Source organism: Oncorhynchus masou, chromosome 29, assembly GCF_036934945.1.
Source record: "Oncorhynchus masou masou isolate Uvic2021 chromosome 29, UVic_Omas_1.1, whole genome shotgun sequence".
In the NCBI taxonomy this organism is placed as follows: Eukaryota; Metazoa; Chordata; class Actinopteri; order Salmoniformes; family Salmonidae; genus Oncorhynchus; species Oncorhynchus masou.
In genome coordinates, this window is record NC_088240.1 from 37,590,126 (window position 1) to 37,615,350 (window position 25,225).

Here is a 25,225-nt window from a genome sequence, read left to right on the forward strand (position 1 = left end):
GTGGCATATCAAGAAGCTGATTAAACAGCATGATCATTTACACGGGTGCACCTTGTATGCGGGACATTAAAAGGCCACTCTAAAATGTGCAGTTTTATCACACAACACAATGCCACAGATGTCTTAAGTTTTAAGGGAGCATGCAATTGGAATGCAGACTGCAGGAATGTCCAACAGAGCTGTTACCAGCAATTTGAATGTTAATTTCTCTACCATAAGCCACTATCGTTTTAGAGAATTTGTGAGTACATCCAACCAGCATCACAACCACATGCCACGTGTAACCACAACTGCTCAGGACCGCCACATCTGGCTTCTTCACCTGCGGGATTGTCTGAGGAGGGAGACGAGTGTCTATATGTTCTGTTTCTGTCTGTAATAAAGCCCTTTTGTGGGGAAAAACTCATTCTGATTGGCTGAACCTGGCTCCCCAGTCGGTGGGCCTTGCTCCCAAGTGGGTGGGCCTATGTCCTCCCAGGCCCATCCATGGCTGTGTCCCTGCCTAGTCATGTGAAATTCATAAATTAGGGCCTAATTTATTTATTTCAATTGACTGATTTCCTTCAATGAACTGTAACTCTGTAAAATATTTGAAATTTTAGCAGGTTGCTTTTATATTTTTGTTCAGAATATATTGAAAGCAGGTGCTTCCACACAGGTGTGGTTCCTGAGTTAATAAAGCAATTAATGTCCCGTCGTGCTTAGGGTCATGCTGGACAGGCCATTATTTTGGCTACCATGGCTATGCCCCCATAGGATGACAATGCCCCCATCCACGGGACACTAGTGGTCACTGAGTGGTTAGATGAGCATGAAAACGATGTAATCCATATGCCATGGCCGTCTCAGTCACCAGATCTCTACCCAATTGAACGGTTGCCTGAGACTGTGTTTTCCACCACCACTATCAACAAAACACTAAATCATGGAATTTATTGTGGAAGAATGGTGTCACTGGTAGAATCTATGCCAAGGCGCATTGAAGCTGTTCTGGCAGGTCGCGGTGGCCCAACTCCCTATTAAGACACTTTATGTTGGTGTTTCCTTTATTTTGTCAGTTACCTGTAAATACCATATGTATCATTTAAGAATAAATGAAATACACTTGGAATATGGAATATAAAATTCACTCAGTGGATATGGTCATGTCAAAAATGATGACCGCAAAACTGTGAGAAGAACAGTAAACCTATGACATTCCTGTAGTTAACCAAAGTCCTCGACCCTGCTGACAACAAAGGCGATGGTCACAGCCATCACATTAGCCTCAATTGCACCCTCTGCTGGACTTTAATCCCACTGACTGCGCCCAGGAAAAGCACAGGGGACTGGTTATTTTGTGTAACCTGGGCCGAGTTTTTCAAAAGTTATCTATCTAAATTTTGCCAATCGGGTATAGGATTAAATGGCTAAAAATAGAATGAATAAAGCAGGACTCCCCATTCAAGGCAATGATTCATCCGTTCAATCTATTTATATGGATTTAATCCTATCTGACAGGCGGAATCAAGAGAAAGATTATTTTTTTCTCCACTGGGCCCATAGGACATGGACTTTTTAATTAATATGTAACAATATGGTGCATGACACTGTGATACATTCTGTAATAATGGGGATGTAAAATCCCTATGAATAGAAATACTTGAAACGAGCTATGGATATGACATGTAACATGATATGATTGTCAACATAGCTACATTTCAGGTTGATCAATTGATTGGAACAAAAAATTAACCTATGTCCCATTACACAGTTTCCATTATTCCACTACTTACATTGTGTGTTAAATGTACCAGTATGTATCTAAATGCAATTATAGAATTCTACCTTTGGTTGATCAAGATGCACTCCAGCTCAGTGCTACTGTACTCTGTATAAATAAAGGTATTCTTATTCCATCTGTGCTCTTCAGTGAGATGAAATATGAAATGGATCCTTCAGTGACTGTTGATTCATTCATTTCCATAGGGCGTTGGAGGTTTATGTGCTACATTAGTAGGACTGATTCTACATTGTGCTCATGAGATCTAGAGGCTGTGACATCAACCCCCTGTGCACCCGCAAAGATCATACCTGACAAACCAGTGGGGGATTCCTCCCTTAGAGCAATCGTACGGCAGCAAAGAGGGGCTCGATCCCCATCCTCATTACCTTTACCTTCCAGCCCCAGCTGCTGGCGAGCCATTCATCAACATTACAAATCCTCCTGGTGTGCAGCTACACTTCCAAGCAGAGAGATGCCTAGACAGGGCCCTGGGACGTCCCCTCTGGGTAGTGTTAAATTCACACCTCAACAGATGCACTGGGAAAGAATAGGCCTAGTTGAAATGTTGAAGGCACTGTCTACTCAATGAGTTGTATAACAGGGGAGAAATAGTATATGACTTTATATGTACATCAAAATATGATTTTGATTTCATGATGAATTAATGACTTAATTAATTAATGGATGAATTAAAGAATGAATACAATACATGCATTGCTGTATCACCTGGCCTGTGACGATGATGCTCAAGATGAGCCACTAGGCAGGCCATAATGTGCACAACAGCGTGTATAGAATTGTTGCCAATTGCCTGTTGCCTAATTCAGCATATACTGTACAGCTAAATAAAAGTAGGCTTAAATAATCCAATCATTGATTGCTTAGTTCTGTCAATATCAACCATTCAATCATATTTTTGTCTAATGCTGATATTCTTTAAGCCAGACATTCTGAAGAAAATAAGTTGATTCTTCCCCTGCTTGTTTGTGCTATTTCTTTAGAATGTTTTGGTTTTGAGATAATACTGAGGACAATAGGTCTGACCTATTAAAAAGGGTATACATAAAAGTCCTACATACTGTACGTGCTATTCACGGAGCTCTGATGGATTTCCATGGTCAATTATCTAGAATAATCTTTGTCACTGAAAATTACTGTACAGGGTTTCATTCATGGTTTCTTTAGGTTTAATTCAAACGTTGAACTGGTTTAATAAAGTTATAGTGAAATGACCTTCCGTTGTCCCAAAATCTTCATCCGGGAATTTATAAACACCGATATGCGCGTGCGCACTTCTCTACTGTGGTACGACCTTCTACAGTCGGTAAGAGGGATATGTTAGACATTGTCCATTGTATATCCTTTTTCATCCTTCTTTAAAACAACACCTCGCACAACACAAGTGAGGGGTGCATATTGTACGGACTATTGTGTGCATTGGACTGTCATTATTTTCAGCATCGTGCATTTTAAAACCCATTGACCTTATATTTGTGTTGTCTCTGCAGAAAGACCCGGCTTCAATCAAATTTGACCGACCAGGTTAAAACAGACTAAATTGATCATGTACGCCTGTGCAAAGTTCGTCTCCACGCCGGCTCTGGTGAGTATTTTTATTTGTATGTTTTACTCAATCTGATTAAACCAATGTTTTATTACATCTGAACTCATTCCCCGCTGTATTCGTATGGGCCTGTGTTGAACTTGAATAGAGCTGCCTGACAAGGGTATTAGCTAACTAGGTAGCTATTAAGCTAACGATAGTTGCAATGAAATGCCATTATCTCTCCCAAGTTTTACATGATATAAGTAGCTTCTTTGATTAAGTGAGAGGCTCTTATTTTAGTTTCCTAACTAACGTTAGCGATTTGTGCACATCTGAGACTAGACCCGGCCTAGGAACTAGCTAGGTAGCCTTTTAGCTATAGCCTAGGTAGTTATGAATAAGGTCAACATGACACTTAGACTTGCGTGCTGAAGAGCCATCAGTAGCTACCTAACGCTAACTAGTGACTTATTTTGTTGAGCTCTCTTATTCCCTTTTATGTGTGTTCGGGGCTATTTGCCCAAGGTCATATTTGGATAGAAATATTGCAGGTTCAGGTGAAACCTAGCTACAACATGGATAACAGGTTATAGCTACTTTTACTGGTACGATAACTGTTAAAGGCATGACACTAGCTTGTGCTAAGTGCACTCAGCTGGTAAAATGAGTAAAAAATAAATTAAAACAAGTTTAAATGTAGGCTTGTGTAGTGTTGAGGAAAGAATATTACATGTATCCTGGTTGAAAATGCATTTTGATGATTTAATGGGAATGCAGTTGTACGGCTCTGACAGTTGACCACTTCAATGACAGTGGCTAGCTTTGTCAAGGTGCCTCCCACGGCCCATGGTGCACTTGTGCTGCCTTTGACAGAGGGAAACACTTGTGCTGCCTTTGACTGAGGGAAACACTTGTGCTGCACTTTGAACAGTCGTGTTTGCACCTTAACATCTGTATTTTTCTTTATTGTCTTTAAGATCACCTGTGTAGGCTCTCAAGCAGAATGTTGTTTCTTTTTTTCCACTGTTCTGTGCTTGTTCCTGGTGCAGGTCCGTGCTGGCTCCCGGGCTCTTTACAGACCCCTGTCTGCCTCTATGCTGTCCAGGCCTGAGGTCAATACAGAGGTGAAAAACATAATCTTGTAGTGCGGGGCCTTATGCTCTTCCAAAGCTTGTCAATCCCTTTAATAGATATTGATGTTGGAGTTCTTTTCCCATCACTAAGTAGGTGTTTGTTTTTCAGAGAAACGTAGCCCTCATGCCACAGAGCCCCTTCACCCAGGTAGCTCTCAGAGGCTTCCAGACCAGTGCTGTGAGCAGGGACATTGATACTGCTGCCAAATTCATTGGTGCTGGAGCCGCCACAGTCGGAGTGGCTGGATCTGGTGCTGGAATTGGAACAGTGTTCGGCAGTCTCATCATTGGATATGCCAGGTAAGTTCCACTGCTACAAACTGAGTACTAGATCTGTGCCTGTCAATGTCATCTTTCAGAAAAATTATGATTTCCAACAGATTTGACATGAAATGGTCTGATAATGGTTTGTCTTGTTCTTTTCTGCAGGAACCCATCATTGAAGCAGCAGCTCTTCTCCTACGCTATCCTGGGATTTGCCCTGTCTGAAGCTATGGGCCTATTCTGTTTGATGGTTGCTTTCTTAATCTTGTTTGCTATGTAAAAAAAAATCTGTCTATAGAACCTGTAATTACAGATGTGACTACATATTTTATTGTGGCTACCAAAATTGTTCCGTGTTGGTGTCATGGAAATGTACATTTTCAAGTCTGTCCGACACTCTCAAAATAACAGAAACATGTATTGTGAAAAATGTAAGAAATTACATAATTAAAATGCATGTATTTGACTAGTTGACATATGGCAGTATGTTTTCTATGTAAGGAATCATGTTTCACCACAATCAAGACGCCAACTAGCTTCTATTGAATGTCAACATGGGATTATACAAAGGAACTGCTTCGACGTAATGTAAATCAGTCTGGTGCATTTGCCATTTTCAGTGCATCATGTGTTCGCTTCTGTGGGTCCACATTTATGTTGTTGTTGGTTCAAGTGCAGGTCAGTAGCATTCTGTAAGTAGGCAGCAAGTGGGCACTTGCTCTTGTAAATGGAATTAAATAAATCTAGACCACAATTTAATTGTGCTAAATAGTGGTCACTGGTCCAGATTATTTTGGACGTTCTCTGCATGAACATGTTCAGCCTGGAGATCATGACATGATTGCCCTTAACAAATCTATTACAGTTTGGTTCACACTAAGCTTGCACAAAGTTGATTTATCCCCCAGTGATAGATTTTAGAGCCTTTCAATGCACCTAAGAACACTAGAGGTACATTGTCTAATCGAATGGGCCTGTAGGAAATTGGATCTGTAATGTATTTGACGCAATGGTTACGTTCTCACAAAAATGCCATAAAAGATCACAAAGATAATGTAAAAGGAATCTGCATGTATTTTCTGGAGATGGTCACCCTTCATACCCAAGCTCCCGGATGTCATCCAGTTTAAGACCCAGGGAACCGAAAACATTTCAAAACTAAGGATGGTATGACCTGAACTTGTACAGCAAAACTACACTTTCAGTGTTTGAGAGGTTTTACTATTTTGTGCTCTGAACAAGACCATGGTGTGTATACCTGCCTTCCAGTGGAGTTAATTTCTCCATCCCACAGTAATACCATTCACTCATCACCTGGCTTTCCCCATCCTTGGGGGTATTTAGGATGCTTCTTATCCCTTCTCTGTTCTGGTGGGATCCACCTCCCACTGTTTTCAAGCGGAGTTGTAGTTTGTTCTACCAAAGACAGAAGACCCTGCCCTGTTCACCTGGACTCCGTTATGGATCGTTCCCTTACTCAAGGACTTTTCAAGATTGGATGCTATAATATTCTGATTGGATGCTATAATATTGTGTCTGCTACTGTGCTGCTTTTTTTGCATTGGGGATGTGGCATTGTCCCAGCACATTTGTTGTATTCACCACATCTCTGTTGGCATTATAACAGCATCTCATGACTAGCTTTGAAGTAAAATATATAATTTAAATAGTATATTGTAAATTGTATTGTGACCTGATTTCTCTGCACTTCTATATTATTGCTGGCGGGTGGCAGACTGCTTTTCTGTGGCTGTGGTGTGTCGGAAGTAAGTGACGTATACGGAAAATATGCTGCTCTCGCGAGACCGTTGTACAGACGTGGGATTTTGATATCAAGGGTTGAGCCCGTGGGTAAGTGTCCACGAACTGACAGTGATTGTACACAAAAATATCGCCCTTGTAACGATTTCTTGGCATTCGTGGGGATATAAGCTTGAATAAAAATGATTGGTCTGTGATGAATGCAGATCCTGTCTGTATTAGCAATTATAAATAGAGCTAATATGGCCACGGTGATATGCTTGCAGATGCTACCCTGCCTAAATGGGCGGTGTGGATGGATAGGGCTTGGTAGCTTGATGATGGTGATGGGCTGTGTAAACAAAACCACCCGCATTGTTTTGTTAGCTTGTGCTGAATTTGTCAACAATTTAAATTGCAAGGTTTGTGTCTAATGTTGTGGCTAAATTGTTACATTTAATCTGTTTGTCTTCTAAATAAGGACAACGCTAGCTGAATTAAAGCTAGCCAGAAATGTTGCATTGTCAGTTTCATAATAGCTAGCTACTGCTGCTGTAGGTTACCCAACTAACGTTACCTAGCTAGCTAGTGATGCTTTAGCTATCTTGCTAGCTAAATATACAGTTGTGTCATCTGTCATATTTCGAGTTTCCACTATTCATTTTGATAGATATCCTCTGTCTATGACCAGCAGTGTCTCTCACTCTTTCTTCTGACTTAGAGAAAGACCATGCATTTACAAGGGACAGTTGCCAACTTGCTATCAATAAGCTTTGTCCCCACACAAAGTCCTAAAGCAGATACAATATTTGACCGAGCCTCATATAAAGGTGATGATCATTGATCTGGGACATTCTACCTACAACAGTGCAAATCATGATTGGAATTTTGCATTCCAGGGTATAAAAGGAGTTCCTGAATATGAGTGATGACAAACCTTTCTTATGTGCTGCTCCTGGGTGTGGTCAGGTATGTTTTTATAGTCCATTTGGTTTGTCTTTGTTGGTTATATATGAAAAGTGTTATATCTGTAAATTATACATTTTCATCATTCCATAGCGATTTACAAACGAAGACCACTTGGCTGTCCACAAACATAAACATGAGATGACACTCAAGTTTGGTCCAGCAAGGGACAACAGTGTCATCGTTGCTGGTAAGCACTACAAGAGCCCACAATTAAATTACGAAATGTTAGTATTCATTCAAGTGGTATGAGAGAGAGACCCTGTCTTGTGTTGCAGACCAAACACCAACACCTACACGCTTTTTGAAGAATTGTGAGGAAGTGGGACTCTTCAATGAGCTTACCAGTCCATTTGAGCATGACTTCAAAAAAGCTACTGAGGATGACCTCAAAAAGGTGAGTAATTACTATCCAGTGGTGCTATCAAATCTAAGGCTGACTTGGTAGTACAGATCTGATCTGTTGATATTTGTTTCTGACATGCAGATGCCCTTGGATCTGTCGCCTCTTGCCACACCAATGATCATACAAAATAAAATTGAGGACCACTCAGCTGTGGAGGCACATCGGGGCAGCCCTCTGCCCCATCCGGAATCTACAACAAGTGACGACAAGGTAAAGGATTTGGTATACTTCATACATTCATATCCTGGTGGATCAGTTGATATGTAGGGCAATTCTAAATCTTTACTTTTGGACATTAACAACTATTGTCTCACCACTTGAACAGCCAGGGTTATATTCAACCCAAACAGTTTGATTCATTGTTGAAAAGTATTCATTGAAGGTTGGACAATACTCGGATTGCTGAAGAAGTAATTGTATTTTCTACCATATAGACTAACTTTTCAGATGTGGTGTCATAATTGTGCTAATACAGTGTCCATGAACTCTAATGGATGGCTTATCAGAGATGTTGCTCAACAACATTGCAATAAGCTCAGAGTGAATTACCCTCAAATGACCACCCAATGTAACAGAGTTAAACTACTGTTTTGAGTATTTTGCCATCTAAGGATAAGGTTTACCCTCATGCTCATTTGCAGCATCTTTTGAATATTTTCATCATAGACTAACAGCTCTTACTGGGATCACTGAAACACTGATTCCCTTTTGCAGTTCTTTGGTTTATAGTTTCACTGCTTCCCCAAAATAACACACAGTAGTACCAGAACTGCAAAAAATTATTTGGATAAATAAATCCCTTTTTATATTTTGTACATCAGATCCTTGTCTATTAGCAGTTATTAATCAATCCGTCTTTTAATCTGTACTATAAGAATGACACACAACTAGGGCATTATTTCGTGGTTGAAATCTAGAGAATGGTTGTCATTGAAGGTTTTAATGCAGCTAAGGTCTCGTATGGTGTTTTCAGGAGGTATCTTTGCAGCCGACCTCACTGCCAACTTCTACTATAGTCCATCCTGCATCCCTCCAAGTCCCAAATGTACTGCTAGCAACCTCAGACGCTAGTGTTGTTATACAGCAAGCTCTCCCATCGCCAACATCTAGCTCTGTAATTACCCAAGTCCCATCCTCTAATAGACCAATAGTGTAAGTAACTAAAAAACGTTAATTATTTGATCTTTTTTGTATAACTTTTTTTTTTTGCGTGTTTTTGCTTTTAATTTATTTTTTGTAATTGTGTTTTGTGTCTTTATGGTTTTGCATTATGTGGTAAGATGGTTAATTGAAAAGTATGCTCTTTGGTTTGTTGTCAGTGACCCATACTGGTACCATATCGTACGAGTACAAATCCACAAAGTTCCGCTGTCCATTTTACGTTACCTTATGTTCCTTTGAGTGTCTGTTGTGTATTTCTTTGTTGTAGTGTGAAGTGTGATAACTTTCTTAAAGGAGAAATAATTTAATACATAACATGACTAGATATTCTTTTGCTGGTTGTTGTGTAACCCATAGTCTCCTCTCTCCCCTCCAGTCCAGTCTCTGGAACTTTTCCTGTCCTCTTTCAGCTGCCTAATGGACAAACCATGCCCGTCGCAATCCCAGCAACCATCGCATCTAGTGTACATATTCCAACCGCAATTCCTGTAAGTATCGCATGTCAAGCTCGTTGCTTTATGGAGTTCCAATGTGTATTTTAAATGCATGGATTTACAGTGTGCTGCACATTCGCTCAGGCCCATTTTAACTAGACCTAAATCCACATTCCAGTGATTAGTTAATGCCATGTATTCAGCCCCTAGAACAGGCTCACTATTTACTACTTTGGCACTAGTGTCTTTGGCATGCGTTGGACAGGCAGGGGACGATGGGGGAACTAATGGGCCTTAGAAGAGAGCAGCTGTATGTCACCTTGGCAAAGACAGTGAGTAGGCCAAACGGTTGTATGTTCCAGTCCAGGGTGCCTCACTGCCATTTGTCCTTGTACAATTTGAATCACCACACTTGACTTCTGGCAGACTGGATGTGTTGCAATCAATTAATATGCCACTCCTGGATATTATGCTTCAGTGTCTGTTAAGGACATTAGCTAATCTAGCCATATCGTAGGCCCTATAGAAATCTCCCTGTCCCTAGTTCCCCCAGAGCGACGTGTGGCTGGTGACGATAGACAGACAGGGTCCCTGTCTTGTTCTCTCTGGCCCTGATTGTCTGTGTGGAACACTGAGCAGCAGATGATTATCTCCTGATGGCGTCGCAGCGGGGAAAAGACCTCCGTTCTCCCAGTCTGTGGGGAGCCACTGACGAGGAAAGGAAGAGATCCCACTGCTGGGTCTCCTCTCCCCTCCTCCCTTCATCCCCTTTCCTCTCCTCCTCTCTCTCCTTTTCCATCCGTCTCGTTGTGAGGAGACTGTAGAGGAGACCCGGCTCTGGCCTTCCAGCTCATCTCTCCCTCCATCCCTCTCCTGTGCTTAGCCCTTCTGTCCATATGCTTTCCACACAGGCAGGCAGGAGCTCATTAGCGTACATGGTGCATCTCCATGTGGCGCTGCCTCCACAAAATAACAGGCCATCCAGCCTAATGAGGCTGAGATATGAGGAAAACTCTGAGCGTACGGCGCTCTCTCTGTGTGTGTGTGTGTGTGTGCACATATTGGGAGGGGAGGGGGCTGTCTGCCTCTCACTGGGAGAGACTAATTCTCCTTGTGCTGGTCTCTCTGTGTGTGTCTGTGCTGTCAGCTTGTCAGACCCGTCACCGTAGTGCCTAACGTCCCTGGGATCCCTGGACCGCCCTCGCCTCAAGCCGTCCAATCAGAAGCTAAGCTGGTAATGTCTTTGTCTCAATACACATACCGTCAAGGGTTCTGTACATATGTGCATGCCTGAAATTCCCCCAAACAATGTCAAATTGATCCACAAAGTAATGTTACATTTGGATTATGTACAATAGTAGTTCATGCCAATACTGTAGGTACTAGGTATGTGCTGTATGTAGTTCCTTGCTTTAACCAGAAGAGGGAACTAGAAACAAGTGTTTTGCAATGATGTTAGCAGTTTGTATTTGATATAAATCGTCATTAAAGTTGAGTATGTGTTACAAATGCTAGTGAATGGTGTATGACCGTGACCTGGCTTAAAGAGATACTTCGGGATTTGGGCAATGACGCCCTTTATCTACTTCCCCAGAGTCTTGTGGATACCAGCATGTTAGCAGATACCCATAGACTTCCAGGCATTGTAGTTAGCATTGGCTCACAAAAAAAACTAACTTCCTTCATACTAGACACAGAGACATGAAAATGGTATCTACGAGTTCATCGGACTCAAAATACCCAAAGTATCCCTTTTAATGCCTCAACCAGGGTGGATGAGCAGTGTCTCCAGCCTCTGGCCCTTTGTGTTAGTAGTGACGGTTGAAGGGCAGAGATATGGACCGTTGTTGGGTAGATCATTGGCACGGTGATGAAGCACGTATCACAGAACCTGTAAATGCTCACAGCACGCCGCACCTCTGAAAATTAACAGGTAAAGCTTTACAAGGAGGGCTGGGGGGGGTGGACTTTAAGGTGGGTGAGGGGTGGTTTATTGGGTTCGCAGGACACAGGGATGACAAACGCAGAGATAGCGTTGTGCTCAACACGCCGTCGCCGAGGCCAACCGGGGGGGCGGGGCTTCTGCCGAGAGCCAGCTGGGGGGCATCTTGGCATGGGCTCGGGGAGGCACATTAAGTCAGCCTCACCCTGCATGGAACCTTTTGTTCAGCAGAATCCTGGCTGACCTGCGAACCCCCCACCCCCGGTGCCCCCCCCACCACCACCACCACACTCAGCTCATCAGCAAACACCTAATGAGCCCACGTCAAGAAAACAGCCCCCCGCCCAGCCAGCCCCCCACCCACCCTGCTCTCCGGGGGCGCGGAGACGGCGCTTTACAAGGACTGATGATGCTGCAAAGACCACAATAATGATAATTAACTTGCTGAATTTAGAAGATTATGCTGTTAATTAGTTGCAAAATAAAGATAAGTAATACAGCAGCAGATGGTTGAATAACACCCATGAGATGGAGGGTTATTACACTGATGAGGTTTCTGTGGCAGAAATGAAATATGAATCTGACTGGCTTCTCCCTCCTTCTATGGGCCATTCCAGGAGAATAATATCTTGTTTCTGCCAGAAGAGCTTCTGGAAGGGTATTACACGATAAACTAATTTGGTAGATAGATTGGTCTGGCAAAAAGGTAGTTGTTAGAATAATGTGCTCCTCTGTTCTCCCATGTAAATGTATTCCCACTCACTTTGTTACGGGTTGAGATGGCTCATTCACCTTCAGCTTGTTTACTCACTGTTTGATGGTGGAGTATTTGGGCTTTAAATTACTGTCTGTCACCTTTATCGAGATGCAGGACGGGTGAAGTGTGTTGCATAGATTTTCATGTAAAACATGAAAACAATTACAAATATGGATTTGGCATGTGATTTAATTCCCCGGTATGTCGTATGACTAGCTACATGTAGATTAGAAGGATGTAGTTGTATATGTCTTTTGTTAGGAGGATCGCCTATAAGATAGTTGTTTTGTCTCTTTAACGCACTGTAGATGTCTGTGTTCCTGGTGACTTTGTTAGCTAGTTTTATGGCTTGTCTGACAGATGCCCAGGGACAGAGAAGGGGGTTGGGCGCTCTAGATGGGGGGGGGGGGCACTATGTTATAAACACACCCAAGAGGCAAAGCTTCCCCTGACAAGTTGACATCCCCAGCTCATCAGGGGAATAGGATATTGGCCGTGACAGCTATTAGATTTCCTATGTAACATTACTGGAGGAAGTCTTTGTTTTGATGTCTAATTTCCCATCACACAGGATATAGTGTTTTTGTTTTGTCTTTTGCAACTCCTTGTTTTTTTTTTATCTCATTGGTCTACTTCAAGACTATGTTCATGACTTTCAACTCAAACGGAACATCCCTACATTGCAGAGAGGTGTTGTCTTGAGGCTCATGTGCTCTTGTGTTGTTTTCTTCCCCTAGAAGCTAAAGGCAGTGCTAAGCCAGCAGCTCCCTCAGGTAACCAATGGAGATTCTGGTGATGTCCAGAGCAGTGCTGTGACCCACAATGCAGCCCCGGCCCTGGTCCCTTCCCCATCTCTGTCTCCTGACCCTCCCCTGGCCCCGCCTGAGGAACCCTGCCCCCAGACCCTCCAGCAGCCTGCCACCTCCACCACTGAGACACCTGTGAGTACACTACCACAACTGGCCACCAGAGGGTGCTATGCTTAAATTTGGCTATTCCACAACTCACCATTGAAGTACCTTTTTTTAATAAGGGTATTAATATATTATTACCCTAATACCCTAACTAGTGATTATGATGAACATTACATTAGCCATGAAATACATGTTTATAGCCTATGTGTTATAGAGCTTGATAGGTTGGTTCTGATGAATTTGTGCCGCGCATTCTGTTCTCCATGCCAGGCGACTAAGGCGCACCCTGCCCAGCACACAGGGGGCCGGCGGCGCAGAGCCACCAGCGAGGACCCGGACGAGAAGAGGCGTAAGTTCCTGGAACGCAACCGAGCTGCGGCGTCCCGCTGCAGACAGAAGAGGAAGGTCTGGGTGTCTTCGCTGGAGAAGAAGGCTGAGGACCTCAACTCTATGAACGGCCAACTACAGGTATATGCACACCTTGGCTCAGTCTGCCATATAGTAACTGCTTATTGCATCAGGTATGAGGGATTCTACTGTGTGTGTGCATTTTCTTTTTCCCTTTGTGCGGTGATGAAGTCATTAAAGCCTATTAAGAGGAGTTGCGGTGTGACAGCGGGCGGCATGCGAGCCCCCCCATTCTCCGATACATCCCTGTCAATAAAGCTGTATCCTCCAGATGTCAGCCGCACACAAGCGTGTCCTCGCTTCTGTCTCAGCAGTTTACTGGATGGCCTCTAAAATCTCTCAGGGAAAGGTGTCTTTTTGAACCTTCATTTTGCAGAAAGCAATTAGGATCTGACGCTGACAAGTTCTCTACAGTTCATGTGACTGGTGTCTCTGTTGATAAGTGTGATTCGGGGTGCGGCACATTGGCGTTCCACACAATTAAATGAGATGTGCTGTTTTATTTGCTTGCTGTCTTCTTTGTCCATGGAGGCAAAGTAAGACATGGTGGGGGGGGTGGAGAGAACGCGGGAAAGGGGGAAATGAAATGGAGGGGGGAATTGTGATGAATTCCCGTTACAATAACCGATTGTCACCCTTGATGGTCATCGGTGTGCCTGCTAAGGGTTAAATGAACGCAAGCAGATGAAGGTGAAGGAACGGAGAGAGGGACTGAGGAAGGACGGGGTCGCAGAGAGCACCACTGTTAACTATGAGGAACGGAATAAGTCGCGGGCGAAAATTGAATGTCACAGAATGAAAGTGTTCTTTTATATGAAGGCATTAATCAGCGGTGCGGTTTTAGTTCTAACTCCCGTGCTGACACATTGGCCCAACTGATCAGCGGAGTGGGCCCTAATGATGCACGATTACTATAACATCATCCTTAACGGGCCTTTTTTAATGAGGTGTCAGAGCAGGCAGCAACCCACAGGGCTCCCGGCCTCCGAGTCAGGAAGGGAAGGACCATTTGCTCCCATTCTATTAATTCACAAACTTAGAAACAAGTTAAACTTCTTCAGGCCGCCCTGCTTTATCCTACTGTATGACAACATGATGCATATTAATTGGATAAGGAATGCAGCCATTTATGTTTTTTTCGGGGTTTAACATCCTGGTTGTAATAGTGCACCTCATCGGACCGGGTGTTTCGTTGTTCCACCAATGCAGTAGTAACAATAACAAACAGTCTGGTTGTGTAGTCCATACCAGGCTAGATTCCTCCACGTCATACCAACAATCTATGGTCTTAATGGTATTCGGAATACGGTAGCTAGTTTAATCAAAGTATTCGCTAAACACTGCCTGTTGGGGCCACCCAACATCTATCAATACCATAACTTCTATTCCCTGTAGCCATGCTAAAAGATCTCTCTCTTTGAGCTGCACCTGCACTGGAGAGTTGATCCAAACCAGTGCTCCCAAACTTTTTATAGTCCCGCACCCCTTCAAGCATTCCACCTCCAGCTGCGTACCCCCTCTAGCACCAGGGTCAGCGCACTCTCAAATTTAGTTTTTTTTTTAAACCGTCATTGTAAGCCTGCCACACACACTATACGATTTATTAAAAATAAGAATGAGTGTGAGTTTTTGTCACAACCCGGCTAGTGGGAGGTGACAAAGAGCTCATATAGGACCAGGGCACAAATAATAATAATCAACAGGGAATACCTGGAGGAGGAGAGGATGAGCGTCTTCACAAAGTAGCAGTGGTAACTAGGTTGTTTATCTGTAATGAGAGATGGTTGCGTAGTGAGTGTGGTGTGGTAGAGATGTGTAAGGGCTCTACCAGCTGTTTAAATCTGTCTCACGTCATGTAAATCCATAATCTGGATTCACATAAATTGGCCGCTTTCAGGCTAATAGATTAAGCTGACATAGTCCTTTAAAAAAAATGTTTTAAAAAAGGAGAACAGAAAGAGTCTAAATCTGCCATAGGGCATTCTGTGGGCCTCCGGCTGCTCTAATTCCAGGAAAGTCACCTTCAGCGTAATGTGGCCTCTCTTTACTGCATGCAGAATCCCCAGCTCCCATGGGGACTGTAATGACACGGGAGTGTAAATCTCAGCAGAATCCACAAAGTTGTGCTGACAATCGGAAGAGCTCACCTCTGACAAATGTGTTGGTCGGGTGCCAGTAAAGAGCCGTAATTATAGCGCAAGGAGCAACATAATTGAAAAAGTGCATCATACTTTGTTCACCTTGCCATCCATTATCCAGTTAGCTACCTTTCCCTGTGTCTGTTCTTCTTCGTGGGATGGGTGGGGGATGAGTATTTCTGCAGTAATGTAATGGTCATATAGGCCTCTCATACAGACATACAATGAGAGAGAAATTACTTGTGGTTATCCCTTTGTCAAATAAAATCATAATGGTTTTGGGTACTGAGAAAATAGTAGCTAAAGTCTCCTCACAAACCTGGATGTTTTCATAACTGGGGAATGTGTGTATGCTGGACCTGGCACCTACAGTACCATACCCCGTTCAAAGGCTGTTACATATTTTGTCTTGCCCATTCATCCTCTGAATGGCACACATACACAACCCATGTCTCAATTGTCTCAATGCTTAAAACGCCATATTTAACCTGTCTCCTCCCCTTCGTCTACACGGAGGTGGATTTAGCAAGTGTTGTGATGTAAACAAAGGTTTATCTAGCACATCACAGCCCCCCACAGAGACAGTCGATGATGGCCGATGGTTTGACAGGTCATGCTCCTCATGGGATGGGGATGGTGAAGTTTTAGCACTAAATCTAGTATGTTTCGATCAGAGATGCATACAATACAGATGGTTATCAGACTCGGGTATCTGTTTGGAAGTATGTGGCAGTCAGTCAAGTCTCCATTTTATGGAGTGAGTGTGTGTTTTGTCTGTTTCCCTCCTCTCTGGCAGAGTGAAGTCACCCTGCTGAGAAATGAAGTGGCTCGGCTGAAGCAGCTTCTTCTGGCTCATAAAGATTGTCCTGTAACCGCCATGCAGAAGAAATCTGCCTATCACAGTGAGTTATGTTCCATTATCCTCAGCCCCAGGCCGCCCTGCAAATACATCCAAAACGAGCCCTGCTAACCTCTTGCCAGAGGGACACGTCTCGCTCATCGCCTAGCCCCGACACCTCCAGAGCTATGGACACATTAGGCCATTTTCTGTTTTTGGAAAAACTTCAGAGAAGTTTGTCTATTCATGTGCCCTTTTGTCTCCTGCAAGTCATCTGTTTTGAGCTGTCATTTCAAGTCATATTGTTTTAAATGTGATTCACCTGCACCATTATGGAAACCTAAATGCAGAATAAAGGCATCAGTCTTTAGCTTTTTATTCTTTAATGATGCCTTTTGAAATGTGCAAATCTGTGCATAGTGTCTGCCTTATGCAGCCTCTTAGTTTCAATTTGCTGTTGTCAGTAGAACGGCTGTCTGGGAGGCGATGGTTGACTCACTTTGCCCAGAAGTGCCTGTTCCTCAGGTGCTCATTGTAAAACTTAATGGCTGCCAGGTTTCGCCAGTCACTGTGTAAGCACTTTTGTAAGAACAGGCTATAGTTTTTAATTTCCACCATTTCAGCCCCCTTTTGCCTCTCTAGATTTTTGTCAGCTCAGCTTTGTGCTCATAACTCACCATCTCTCTTTAGATGGGCCAATATGCAGAACGTGTACGCAATAGCCACGTCTCGCCAGTGCTCAGGAGTCTGCCGCTGACTTGTATTGACAATGATTGCCTCCAAAATGAGTCCATTATAGCGGAGAGCTTGACAAGACTGCGGCGCTTTCTCGATGAGAGGTGCCGCGGTCACCGAGCGCCACTGTTCATTCCACATCCCTATTGTTAACCATAGCACTGTCGCTGACACGCCTCATGCATATTATAGGACTGATGACTCCCAGTCTATATTGGCCTGTCACAGACTGTGCTCGTTTGGTTGTCTGGATTGTTTTGATTACCATTTGCAGATGAATTGGGTCATCTTTCTCACATATTGTTGAGGATTCTTCCTATCTTAGACCTCAGCGAAGGCTGATCGTTGGAAGCTAGTTGATACCATGGAGAAATATAGCGTCATCTAGTGATCCCATTACTTTACGGAAGCATGTGATTGCTGCTTGACAGGCAGATCCCATGTAGGATGAGAAATGAAGTTAAACCATTCATATTTGTCAGATATAGTTCACTTTTATTTTATATCACTCAAATATCCAGTTAATGGTGGCTACCCTCACGTATCTGAAATTACATGGTCAGTTGATGTTTTACATACTGTCAATACTGTGACAACATAAGGCAGATCATGTAAAGATTCCATCATGGTGTTGCCTCAGCGCAGAGGTCTTTTCAGCTACTCTGTGTTTTCTCCCAGTCCTTACCCCCCCCCAATACCAGTGGTCCCCCAGGCCCCCAGCATCCTCCATCCCTGTCTGGTAACATGTTTCCTCATCCAGCCCAGGCACACTGCTACAGCAGGTGGGAGGATATTACCCAGCCTGCCCTACAAACAAGCCAGACCATGCTTCCTCTTGGCACACCGAGCTGTCCATCTGCTTATGGTGAAGGCTGCTCTGGGTAGCTAGTAAAGCTGCATATGATAATATATCAGCAGTCTACTCTCTCCTTCCGCTCCTGTGCTTAATGCCATTAAGAGTAATAATACACACTGGAATATGGAACAAAAAGGTTGATTTACAAGGGGATCGACCTTATGCAGGGAGAAATGGCAGAGCGATTTCCGGTGCTTTGACATTCACCTGCACTAAATCACCTGATCAAAGTCTGATCAATGCGAACGCCAAGGGAGCCCCACACACACACACACGGGGCCTTTTTAAATGCAATTTTATTGCAAACTTCTCTTATTATGGAGTCTGTGTCTCACATTCTCAAATACCAAGCCCAATCGTTAATTACTTAGTGCCATTTCAACTGACTTCATATCATTAGCTATATTAATTATCATAGTGGTCCTCCTCATTCCTTTGAGTCGGAGCATGAGGGAGGATTTTTTTCTCTCATCAGGATCCAATTAATTCAATGCAACTGCCTAACAGCTGGTGGCATTTCGACTCCAAATCTTGCATACTCTCCAGTGTGAGCGTCATTAAAATCAGGTGCTGTAATCATCTGTCGCTGCAGTAGTTGGCAAGGTAGCAAAAAACAAATGAGAACGCAGTGAGGAGTGGGAAACACTGCCACATGCCCCAGAATGTAATGTCCCCTTATGATGTTGGTTTAAATTGACATTGTAACTGAACTTTAATTAAGACCAGAAAAAACAGTAAGTAGTATTAACAAAATGTCCAAGGATATACATATTAGTCCTAAATAGATTGGCCAACAGAGGTTACTCCTGATCCTATTTTGGAATATGATCATAGTGCAATGAATATAGGCTGCATTTTGTTGAAGTGAGTCATCTACTTTAACAAGCACTTTTGCTGCAATAATGTACTGTATAAAACAGGTGATGATCGAACCATAAAGCCGTAACAGTCCTTTTTTTTACTGTGTGTGTGTGTGTGTGTGTGTGTTTGCAGCATCTGAGAAGGAAGACAGCTGTGAGGAGATGTCAGTCCCAGGCAGCCCCCAGAACGAGGCCATCCAGCACAGCTCCGTCAGCACCTCCAACGGAGTCAGCTCCTCCTCCATGACCCCTGCTGCCTCCGCCCCTGCCACAGCAGACCAGAGCACAGAGGATGGCCAGGCACAGCGTGGCGCTGCCCTGTCCACCATCCAGACTCAGCCCTCAGGAAGCTGATCAGCCCCACCGCACCGCAGGCAGTGGCCCAGCCTCGCTGCTGCCTCTGTATGGGGAAAGGAACTCTCACTCAGCTTCGGTTTGGACTATACTGTCTTTGCTCATTGTTTGGTTTCTTTTTCTTTCAATTTTCTTGGAATCAAATGTAATGGTTTGTTGGAAATTGGTAAAGATGCATAAGAAGGCCCTTTACGAATGGTTTGAAGATTGAAATGATTGTCTTATTTCCACCTTGTTTTCTAGTCATTCTGATTTATTTATTTAACTGTACACATGTCCTTTTTGTTTTGGACCTCTGTGAACTTTGAAGTTGTAATGATTTGAATCAGTGCATTGTCAATGAGACCTTACCAAAGTGTGTTGTGGCTCACTTGGAATGTATTTGTTTTTAATGGCCTTTTATATCCTTATTTTATGGTGAGAAGACGTGAGGAGTGGACACTTTAATTGTTTTGCCTTTTTCATTTTGCACATAACAGATGAAGGGTTTAACTTTTTAGTGTTTTTGATTGTTCCAATAAGATGTACTGGCAGCTTTTTAAGGTAGATTTTAATACCTGTCTCGTTACAAAACTTCAACGGTTGAATCAGATTTGAACTGACAACGTTTATGTGAGTGATTTAGTTTGGCTACGTCTGCCGGTAGCATTATGTGGTTTAAATGTTCAGAGTTGCCTGCACTTGTAAAATAGGAGCTTGGGTCGAATTCTATGTGCGTTCTTTGACCAACATTCCATTTGTAGTTTGATTGTTTCATGAACCAGTGATTGTAGGATTGCAGTACATTTTACATTACATAAACATGTTGACTCAACCATGTGCCATTAATTTTATCACACAGATTGATTATGAGTGTTTCCATGTACGTAATTTCTTGGTATAGGAGATCTGTTTCTTCTGAATAATGTTTCTGCTTACTAAGTGACTTGTCCATTGCTTTGATGTTTGACTCTGAACCCTTGAGGAAATATTCATGTTACTTAAGAATATGCCATTTTTAGGAAACATTGTAAATAACATCATTACTGACACATTGTGGTTTTTCCAGATGTCATACTTTTTAAAAACATGTGTTAGAGTCCTAATAAGTTTTATTTGTATTAAATAAATATCAACTTGAGGAACCTTTACTGGCCTCCAACCTAAAACGAAGGCTCTGTTTGCCTTGCATAGTAGTACAATAACTTTGAAAACACTAATAGTCACACTGCGCCAGAAACTTAATGAGGAATCAATGCTGTATGTGTATATGTTGATCTTATACTGCTTTTAAGGCTAGTGACGTTTTAGAAAATAGTTGTAGTTGGCAAATCATACAATGATTATTTTGTATCAAATTGCCTTTTCTCTTTAAATGTATTGGCTTACTACTGTGTAGTTTAACGAGACACTACTACATTTTGTTTCAGACCTCATTTGTTCCTTTTTAATTTAACCATTTTTTTTTGTACTGTCACTTATGTGCTCTCAGCATGATTTCAATAATTCTCTGAGAGAATTAAACTGATATTTTAATAATGTCTCAGTCAAATAAGTAACATTGAACATGTTTCACTTTGAGTTATAACTAGCTGGTCTTAAGTTTATGAAAGGTTTTGTCAATTATTTTACCCCGGTTTAGCTGCTTAAACGGGGTGTGATATTGTGTTGACAGTAAACTTGTAACTTGTGAAAGTTATGTATAAAGTACAGTATCCTAAATGAATAAGACGTAATAAATCTTTTATCTCTTTAAATCCATTTTTGCCTCCTGGAATTTTATTTTATTATCTAAGGAGGCAACCAAAGAGCTGTTGTAAGGGGCAGAAAAGGGCAACTTGTGGCCGAGGATGAAGGAAATTAGTAGGGGAATAAAGAGCTAACATCTAAAGGAAGGCCAGTTGTAAGGGTGTGGCAAGGAGTCCCTGTCACTGCTCCGCCACCAGAAAATGTACCGGCGCAATGAGCAGAACATTGAGGAGTTTTGGCCCCCGGCCCGATGACCATGTAGCTTCTTGTCTACTGGCACCGTTGGAGATGTGACAGGCAGAAATGTCAAGCAGGTAACCATGGATATACACTATATATACAAAAGTATGTGGACACCCCTTCAAATTAGTGGATTCTGCTATTTCAGCCACATCTGTTGCTGACAGGTGTATAACATTGAGCACACAGCCACGCGATATCCATAGACAAACACTGGCAGTAGAAGGGCCTTACTGAAGAGCTCAGTGACGTTCAACGTGGCACCGTCATAGGATGCCACCTTTCCAACAAGTCAGTTCGTCAAATTTTTGCCCTGTTTATTTTTAAGTGGAAACGTCTAGGAACAATGGCTCAGCTGTGAAGTGGAAGGCCACACAAGCTCACAGAATGGGACCACCGAGTGTTGAAGCGCGTAGCGCATAAAATGTGTCACAACACTCACTACCGAGTTCCAAACTGCCTCTGGAAGCAACGTCAGCACAAGAACTGTTCGTCGGGAGTTTCATGAAATGGGTTTCCATGGCCGAGCAGCTTCACACAAGCCTAAGATCACCATGCGCAATGCCAAGCATCAGCTGGTGTGATGTAAAGTTCACCGCCATTGGACTCTAGAGCAGTGGAAACACGTTCTCTGGTGTGATGAATCATGCTTCACCATCTGGCAGTCCGACCCTGGGTTTGGTGGATGCCAGAATACTACCTGCCCGAATGCATAGTGCAAACTGTAAAGTTTGGAGGAGGAATAATGATCTAAGTGCTAGGCCCCTTAGTTCCAGTGAAGTGAAATCTTAACGCTACAGCATACAATGACATTCTAGACGATTCTGTGCTTCCAACTTTGTGGCAATAGTTTGGGGAAGGCCCTTTCCTGTTTCAGCATGACAATGCCCCCGTGCCCAAAGCGAAGTCCATACAGAAATGGTTTGTTGAGATCGCTGTGGAAGAACTTGACTGGCCTGCACAGAGCCCTGACCTCAACCCCATCGAACATCTTTGGGATGAATTGGAACGCAGACTGTGAGCCAGGCCTAATCGCCCAAAATCATTGCCCGACCTCACTAATGCTCTTGTGGCTGAATGGAAGCAAGACCCCACAGCAATGTTCCAACATCTAGTGGAAAGTCTTCCCAGAAGAGTGGAAGTTTTTATAGCTGTAAAGAGGGGACCAACTCCCTATTAATGCCCATGAATTTGGAATGAGATGTTCAACCAGCAGGTGTCCATATACTTTTGGTCATGTAGTGTATCTGTATAAAGCATGTGGGGTATAACCAGTTATGCAGACTAGATAGTTGCTTCATTCTGACTCAAAGCATGCTTTGTTTGGGCCATTTAATGATTTGTTTCTTTATTGTACTTAAAGATGGAATCCGCAGTAAGGGGAAACGACGCCACTGGCCACCCACCACCATTGTTTTTGTTTTTATTGCCGAGCTGAGTAGCGTCGCGCAGCATGGTAAAGAAATGTTGCAGTACATATTGCGCTCTTCTATCGCATGTGCAATGATGTCCGAGGGGAAAAACAGTGTTCGCTGTTTGCAGTAACTTCTTTGTTGTACAAACGGACAGGATACCATCTTTAACTGCTGACTGAGACGAGTCTGTGTACGTTTATTGTGGTGTCTTCTGCCACCTGGTGGATATTGTGCAATGAGTTTGGGTGTGGGTCAGTGAGTACAGAAAGACCCATAACAACCCCCCTCAAGACTCAACAAACATTCAGTGAAAGATGAGTTTCAATGACAAATATAACAGATAATTCAATGCTTTGATAGATCAACTTGACATACAGTATGTAATCAACATATAATAAATAATATGATCATGAAGGGTAATGGCCACCCGAGTACGGTAACATGTAGATAGATATATGTTTAGTGTGCAGGTGGCAGCTCTATGGCATCATCCTCATTCAGCTGATAAGTGCCCATGTGGGAACTGTTTGTTTGAATGCTCGAGTTACGATAAGACATTGGTATCCCAGCACACATAGCACAGGAGATACTTCTGTTCTGAGAGAACATCAGCAGAGTACTGCTCCAGTATTTCCTCAGTGTGAAGACTGTATATCCCAAAGAGAATTAGGACAACAATAATAACCAAGGTATTTGTAGCAATAAAGTACAATATTATAGTGTGAGGCTCAGACCCTGATAACTCATCTGTGATGATACCAAGACAGAGATCACGCAAGGCTACATGGCAGACTTGCTCATGGGCGACACTGAGGGCTGTAGGTCACCGAGGTTATAAACTGTGCCCTGTTTGACATTGACAAACCTATTGAACTTAGCTGTTGGATCAAACTGGTCATACATTACCCTAAAGTACACATTTTGTCTGTCCACTTTCGCCGACCTCCATTCAATGACAGCAGGGCTGAAAATGACAATCCGTGCTGAAATGTTGATGATCACCTGATTGTAGATGCATGCATCATTGACTGTAATTTCCACAGGGGACACTTTGGTCGGAGTTGTGGTTTGCACTGATATTGATTGGATTGTTCCGTTTCCAAGGGGCAATATTCCAACTGCTGTTTGATTTGACTATTACCGTGACTCTGAAACATCACGCTTGTTTGCATTTTTGATGATCACCACAGGAGTAGCAGTCTTATGTGTCTGTATTTCCTCAATGTTTAGCTCTGACAGCCATGTGTTGCTGGCAAAGGCGATTGCTCCGGAATTGACATGGGGGAGTGCATCACTGCACATGCTGTTGTTGCTCTGGATCAATGCACTGCTTATGGCACCCAGGTACTGCCCTCTCCGAGTTTCAGGTTGAGAGCACCTCACAGAAAAACACTGAGACGTCTGTTACTGCTCTTCTCAAGCCATCTTTTTAGGCAAAGTATTCTGCAGTCGCAGTCCCATGGGTTGTCATCCAGACTGAAAAATGACAGCCGAAGGCGGCTTTCCAATGCCTTTGGACATAAGTGCGAGAGTATGTTGCGGTTCAGTATCAGAACCCTTGGATGTGTTAAACCCACCAAAGCAGAATCCTCCATCGTGGAGATTAAATTGTCACTGAGGTCAATCTCCCTGATGTGAGTACAGAGACTGAACACATGCTTCCCGATCTTCAAGATATGATTTCCATTCAGCCTCAAGGCTTCCAGTTTTGATAACTTGTTCAAAGCGCCTGGGTCAACCTCAGAAAACATGTTATGGCTCAAAGACAGCGCCTATAATTCCACCAGGGATTTGAAGTGTGTGTGTTTGATTTGCATGAGGGAATTATCATTCAGCGGGAGATCTGACAGCGATGAAAGTGGTTTAAAAACACTGCCTGGAAACCATGACAATGAGATCCAGCTCATGTAAATGTCTAAGTCCTTTAAATATATTTCTCGACATTGACGTGATTTGGTTATTTTCAAGGTGTAAGGTCTCCAGCGATCTTAAACCAACAAAGAGCCCTCGATGCAGGACTGTAAGGGCATTGCCACTGATCCTCAGCCTTGTTAGATGAATTAATCCATCAACTGTACCCTGTTTAACATCACACAGTTGGTTGCCATGTAAAGAGAGGATACTTGTCACTCCTGAAAAGGTCTGTCTCTCAAGTGAAGAGATCTTGTTATTTTCCAGATTAAGCTCTGTCAGACCACTTAGAGAATAGAATGATCCATGGTGAATGGAAGATATTGAATTGGATCCTAGGTCCAAACTGGTCAGATTTGGGTAGTGTAGAAAAGCCTTAGGTTCAACTGTGTTGATGGAGTTCCTAGTCAAACTCAGATGTTTTGCAAAACCATGAACCAGTAAGATGATGGTAATTCCTCTGTCTGAGCAAACTATTTCTTCATTGTGACATTTACAGAATGAAGGACACAGTGTAGATAATGCTGTGTGTAGGAAAAATGGCCAAAATTTTTTTTTTTAATATCCTCAACATTTTCAGGGTCCTTAGAAAAATCGTATGATGATACTCTGATGTTGTCCAAAGCCAATGAAAAAACTACCTTTGCCCATCTCCTTAAAAACAGGAAAAGACAGTGAATAAGGCATTTCCTGTTCTTTCTATTTTTTGTATCC

The 25,225-nt window shown here is 42.9% G+C and overlaps 2 protein-coding genes and 1 pseudogene across 4 annotated transcripts; 2 read left to right on the forward strand and 1 right to left on the reverse strand.

The window, feature by feature from the left end:
• The first annotated feature begins 3,011 nt into the window (after positions 1-3,011).
• LOC135519502 (ATP synthase F(0) complex subunit C3, mitochondrial-like) lies at positions 3,012-5,477 on the forward strand. Of its 3 annotated transcripts, none has more exons than XM_064944735.1 (5): positions 3,012-3,089; positions 3,274-3,368; positions 4,361-4,435; positions 4,554-4,744; positions 4,874-5,477. In XM_064944735.1, exons 2-5 carry the CDS (start codon positions 3,330-3,332, stop codon positions 4,986-4,988), a joined length of 420 nt encoding a protein of 139 aa, XP_064800807.1. In that variant the 5' UTR covers positions 3,012-3,089; positions 3,274-3,329; the 3' UTR covers positions 4,989-5,477. The 3 variants fall into 3 exon arrangements, with proteins under 3 accessions (XP_064800807.1, XP_064800808.1, XP_064800809.1); XM_064944736.1 differs by having other exon boundaries at positions 3,076-3,167; XM_064944737.1 differs by lacking the exon at positions 3,012-3,089 and adding an exon at positions 3,121-3,183.
• A 1,050-nt stretch (positions 5,478-6,527) lies between these two features.
• Positions 6,528-20,957, forward strand: atf2 (activating transcription factor 2). Its single transcript, XM_064944734.1, has 12 exons — positions 6,528-6,559; positions 7,348-7,417; positions 7,508-7,604; positions 7,693-7,811; positions 7,902-8,030; positions 8,794-8,972; positions 9,358-9,469; positions 10,563-10,649; positions 12,852-13,055; positions 13,299-13,496; positions 16,371-16,476; positions 18,997-20,957. The coding sequence occupies exons 2-12, from the start codon at positions 7,370-7,372 to the stop codon at positions 19,215-19,217; spliced, it is 1,500 nt and encodes a 499-aa protein (XP_064800806.1). The 5' UTR covers positions 6,528-6,559; positions 7,348-7,369; the 3' UTR covers positions 19,218-20,957.
• A 2,102-nt stretch (positions 20,958-23,059) lies between these two features.
• LOC135519587 (TLR4 interactor with leucine rich repeats-like) lies at positions 23,060-23,757 on the reverse strand (annotated as a pseudogene).
• Between the last annotated feature and the right edge of the window lie 1,468 nt (positions 23,758-25,225).

Excerpts from the sequence above, each read along its gene's own strand:
- LOC135519502 (XM_064944735.1), top strand. The coding sequence starts at position 3,330 with ATGTACGCCTGTGCAAAGTTCGTCTCCACGCCGGCTCTG. Across the intron at positions 3,369-4,360 it reads TCGTCTCCACGCCGGCTCTG|GTCCGTGCTGGCTCCCGGGC; the intron begins GTGAGTATTTTT and ends TTCCTGGTGCAG. Across the intron at positions 4,436-4,553 it reads GGCCTGAGGTCAATACAGAG|AGAAACGTAGCCCTCATGCC; the intron begins GTGAAAAACATA and ends TTTGTTTTTCAG.
- atf2 (XM_064944734.1), top strand. The coding sequence starts at position 7,370 with ATGAGTGATGACAAACCTTTCTTATGTGCTGCTCCTGGGTGTGGTCAG. Across the intron at positions 9,470-10,562 it reads ATATTCCAACCGCAATTCCT|CTTGTCAGACCCGTCACCGT; the intron begins GTAAGTATCGCA and ends CTGTGCTGTCAG. Across the intron at positions 10,650-12,851 it reads TCCAATCAGAAGCTAAGCTG|AAGCTAAAGGCAGTGCTAAG; the intron begins GTAATGTCTTTG and ends TTCTTCCCCTAG.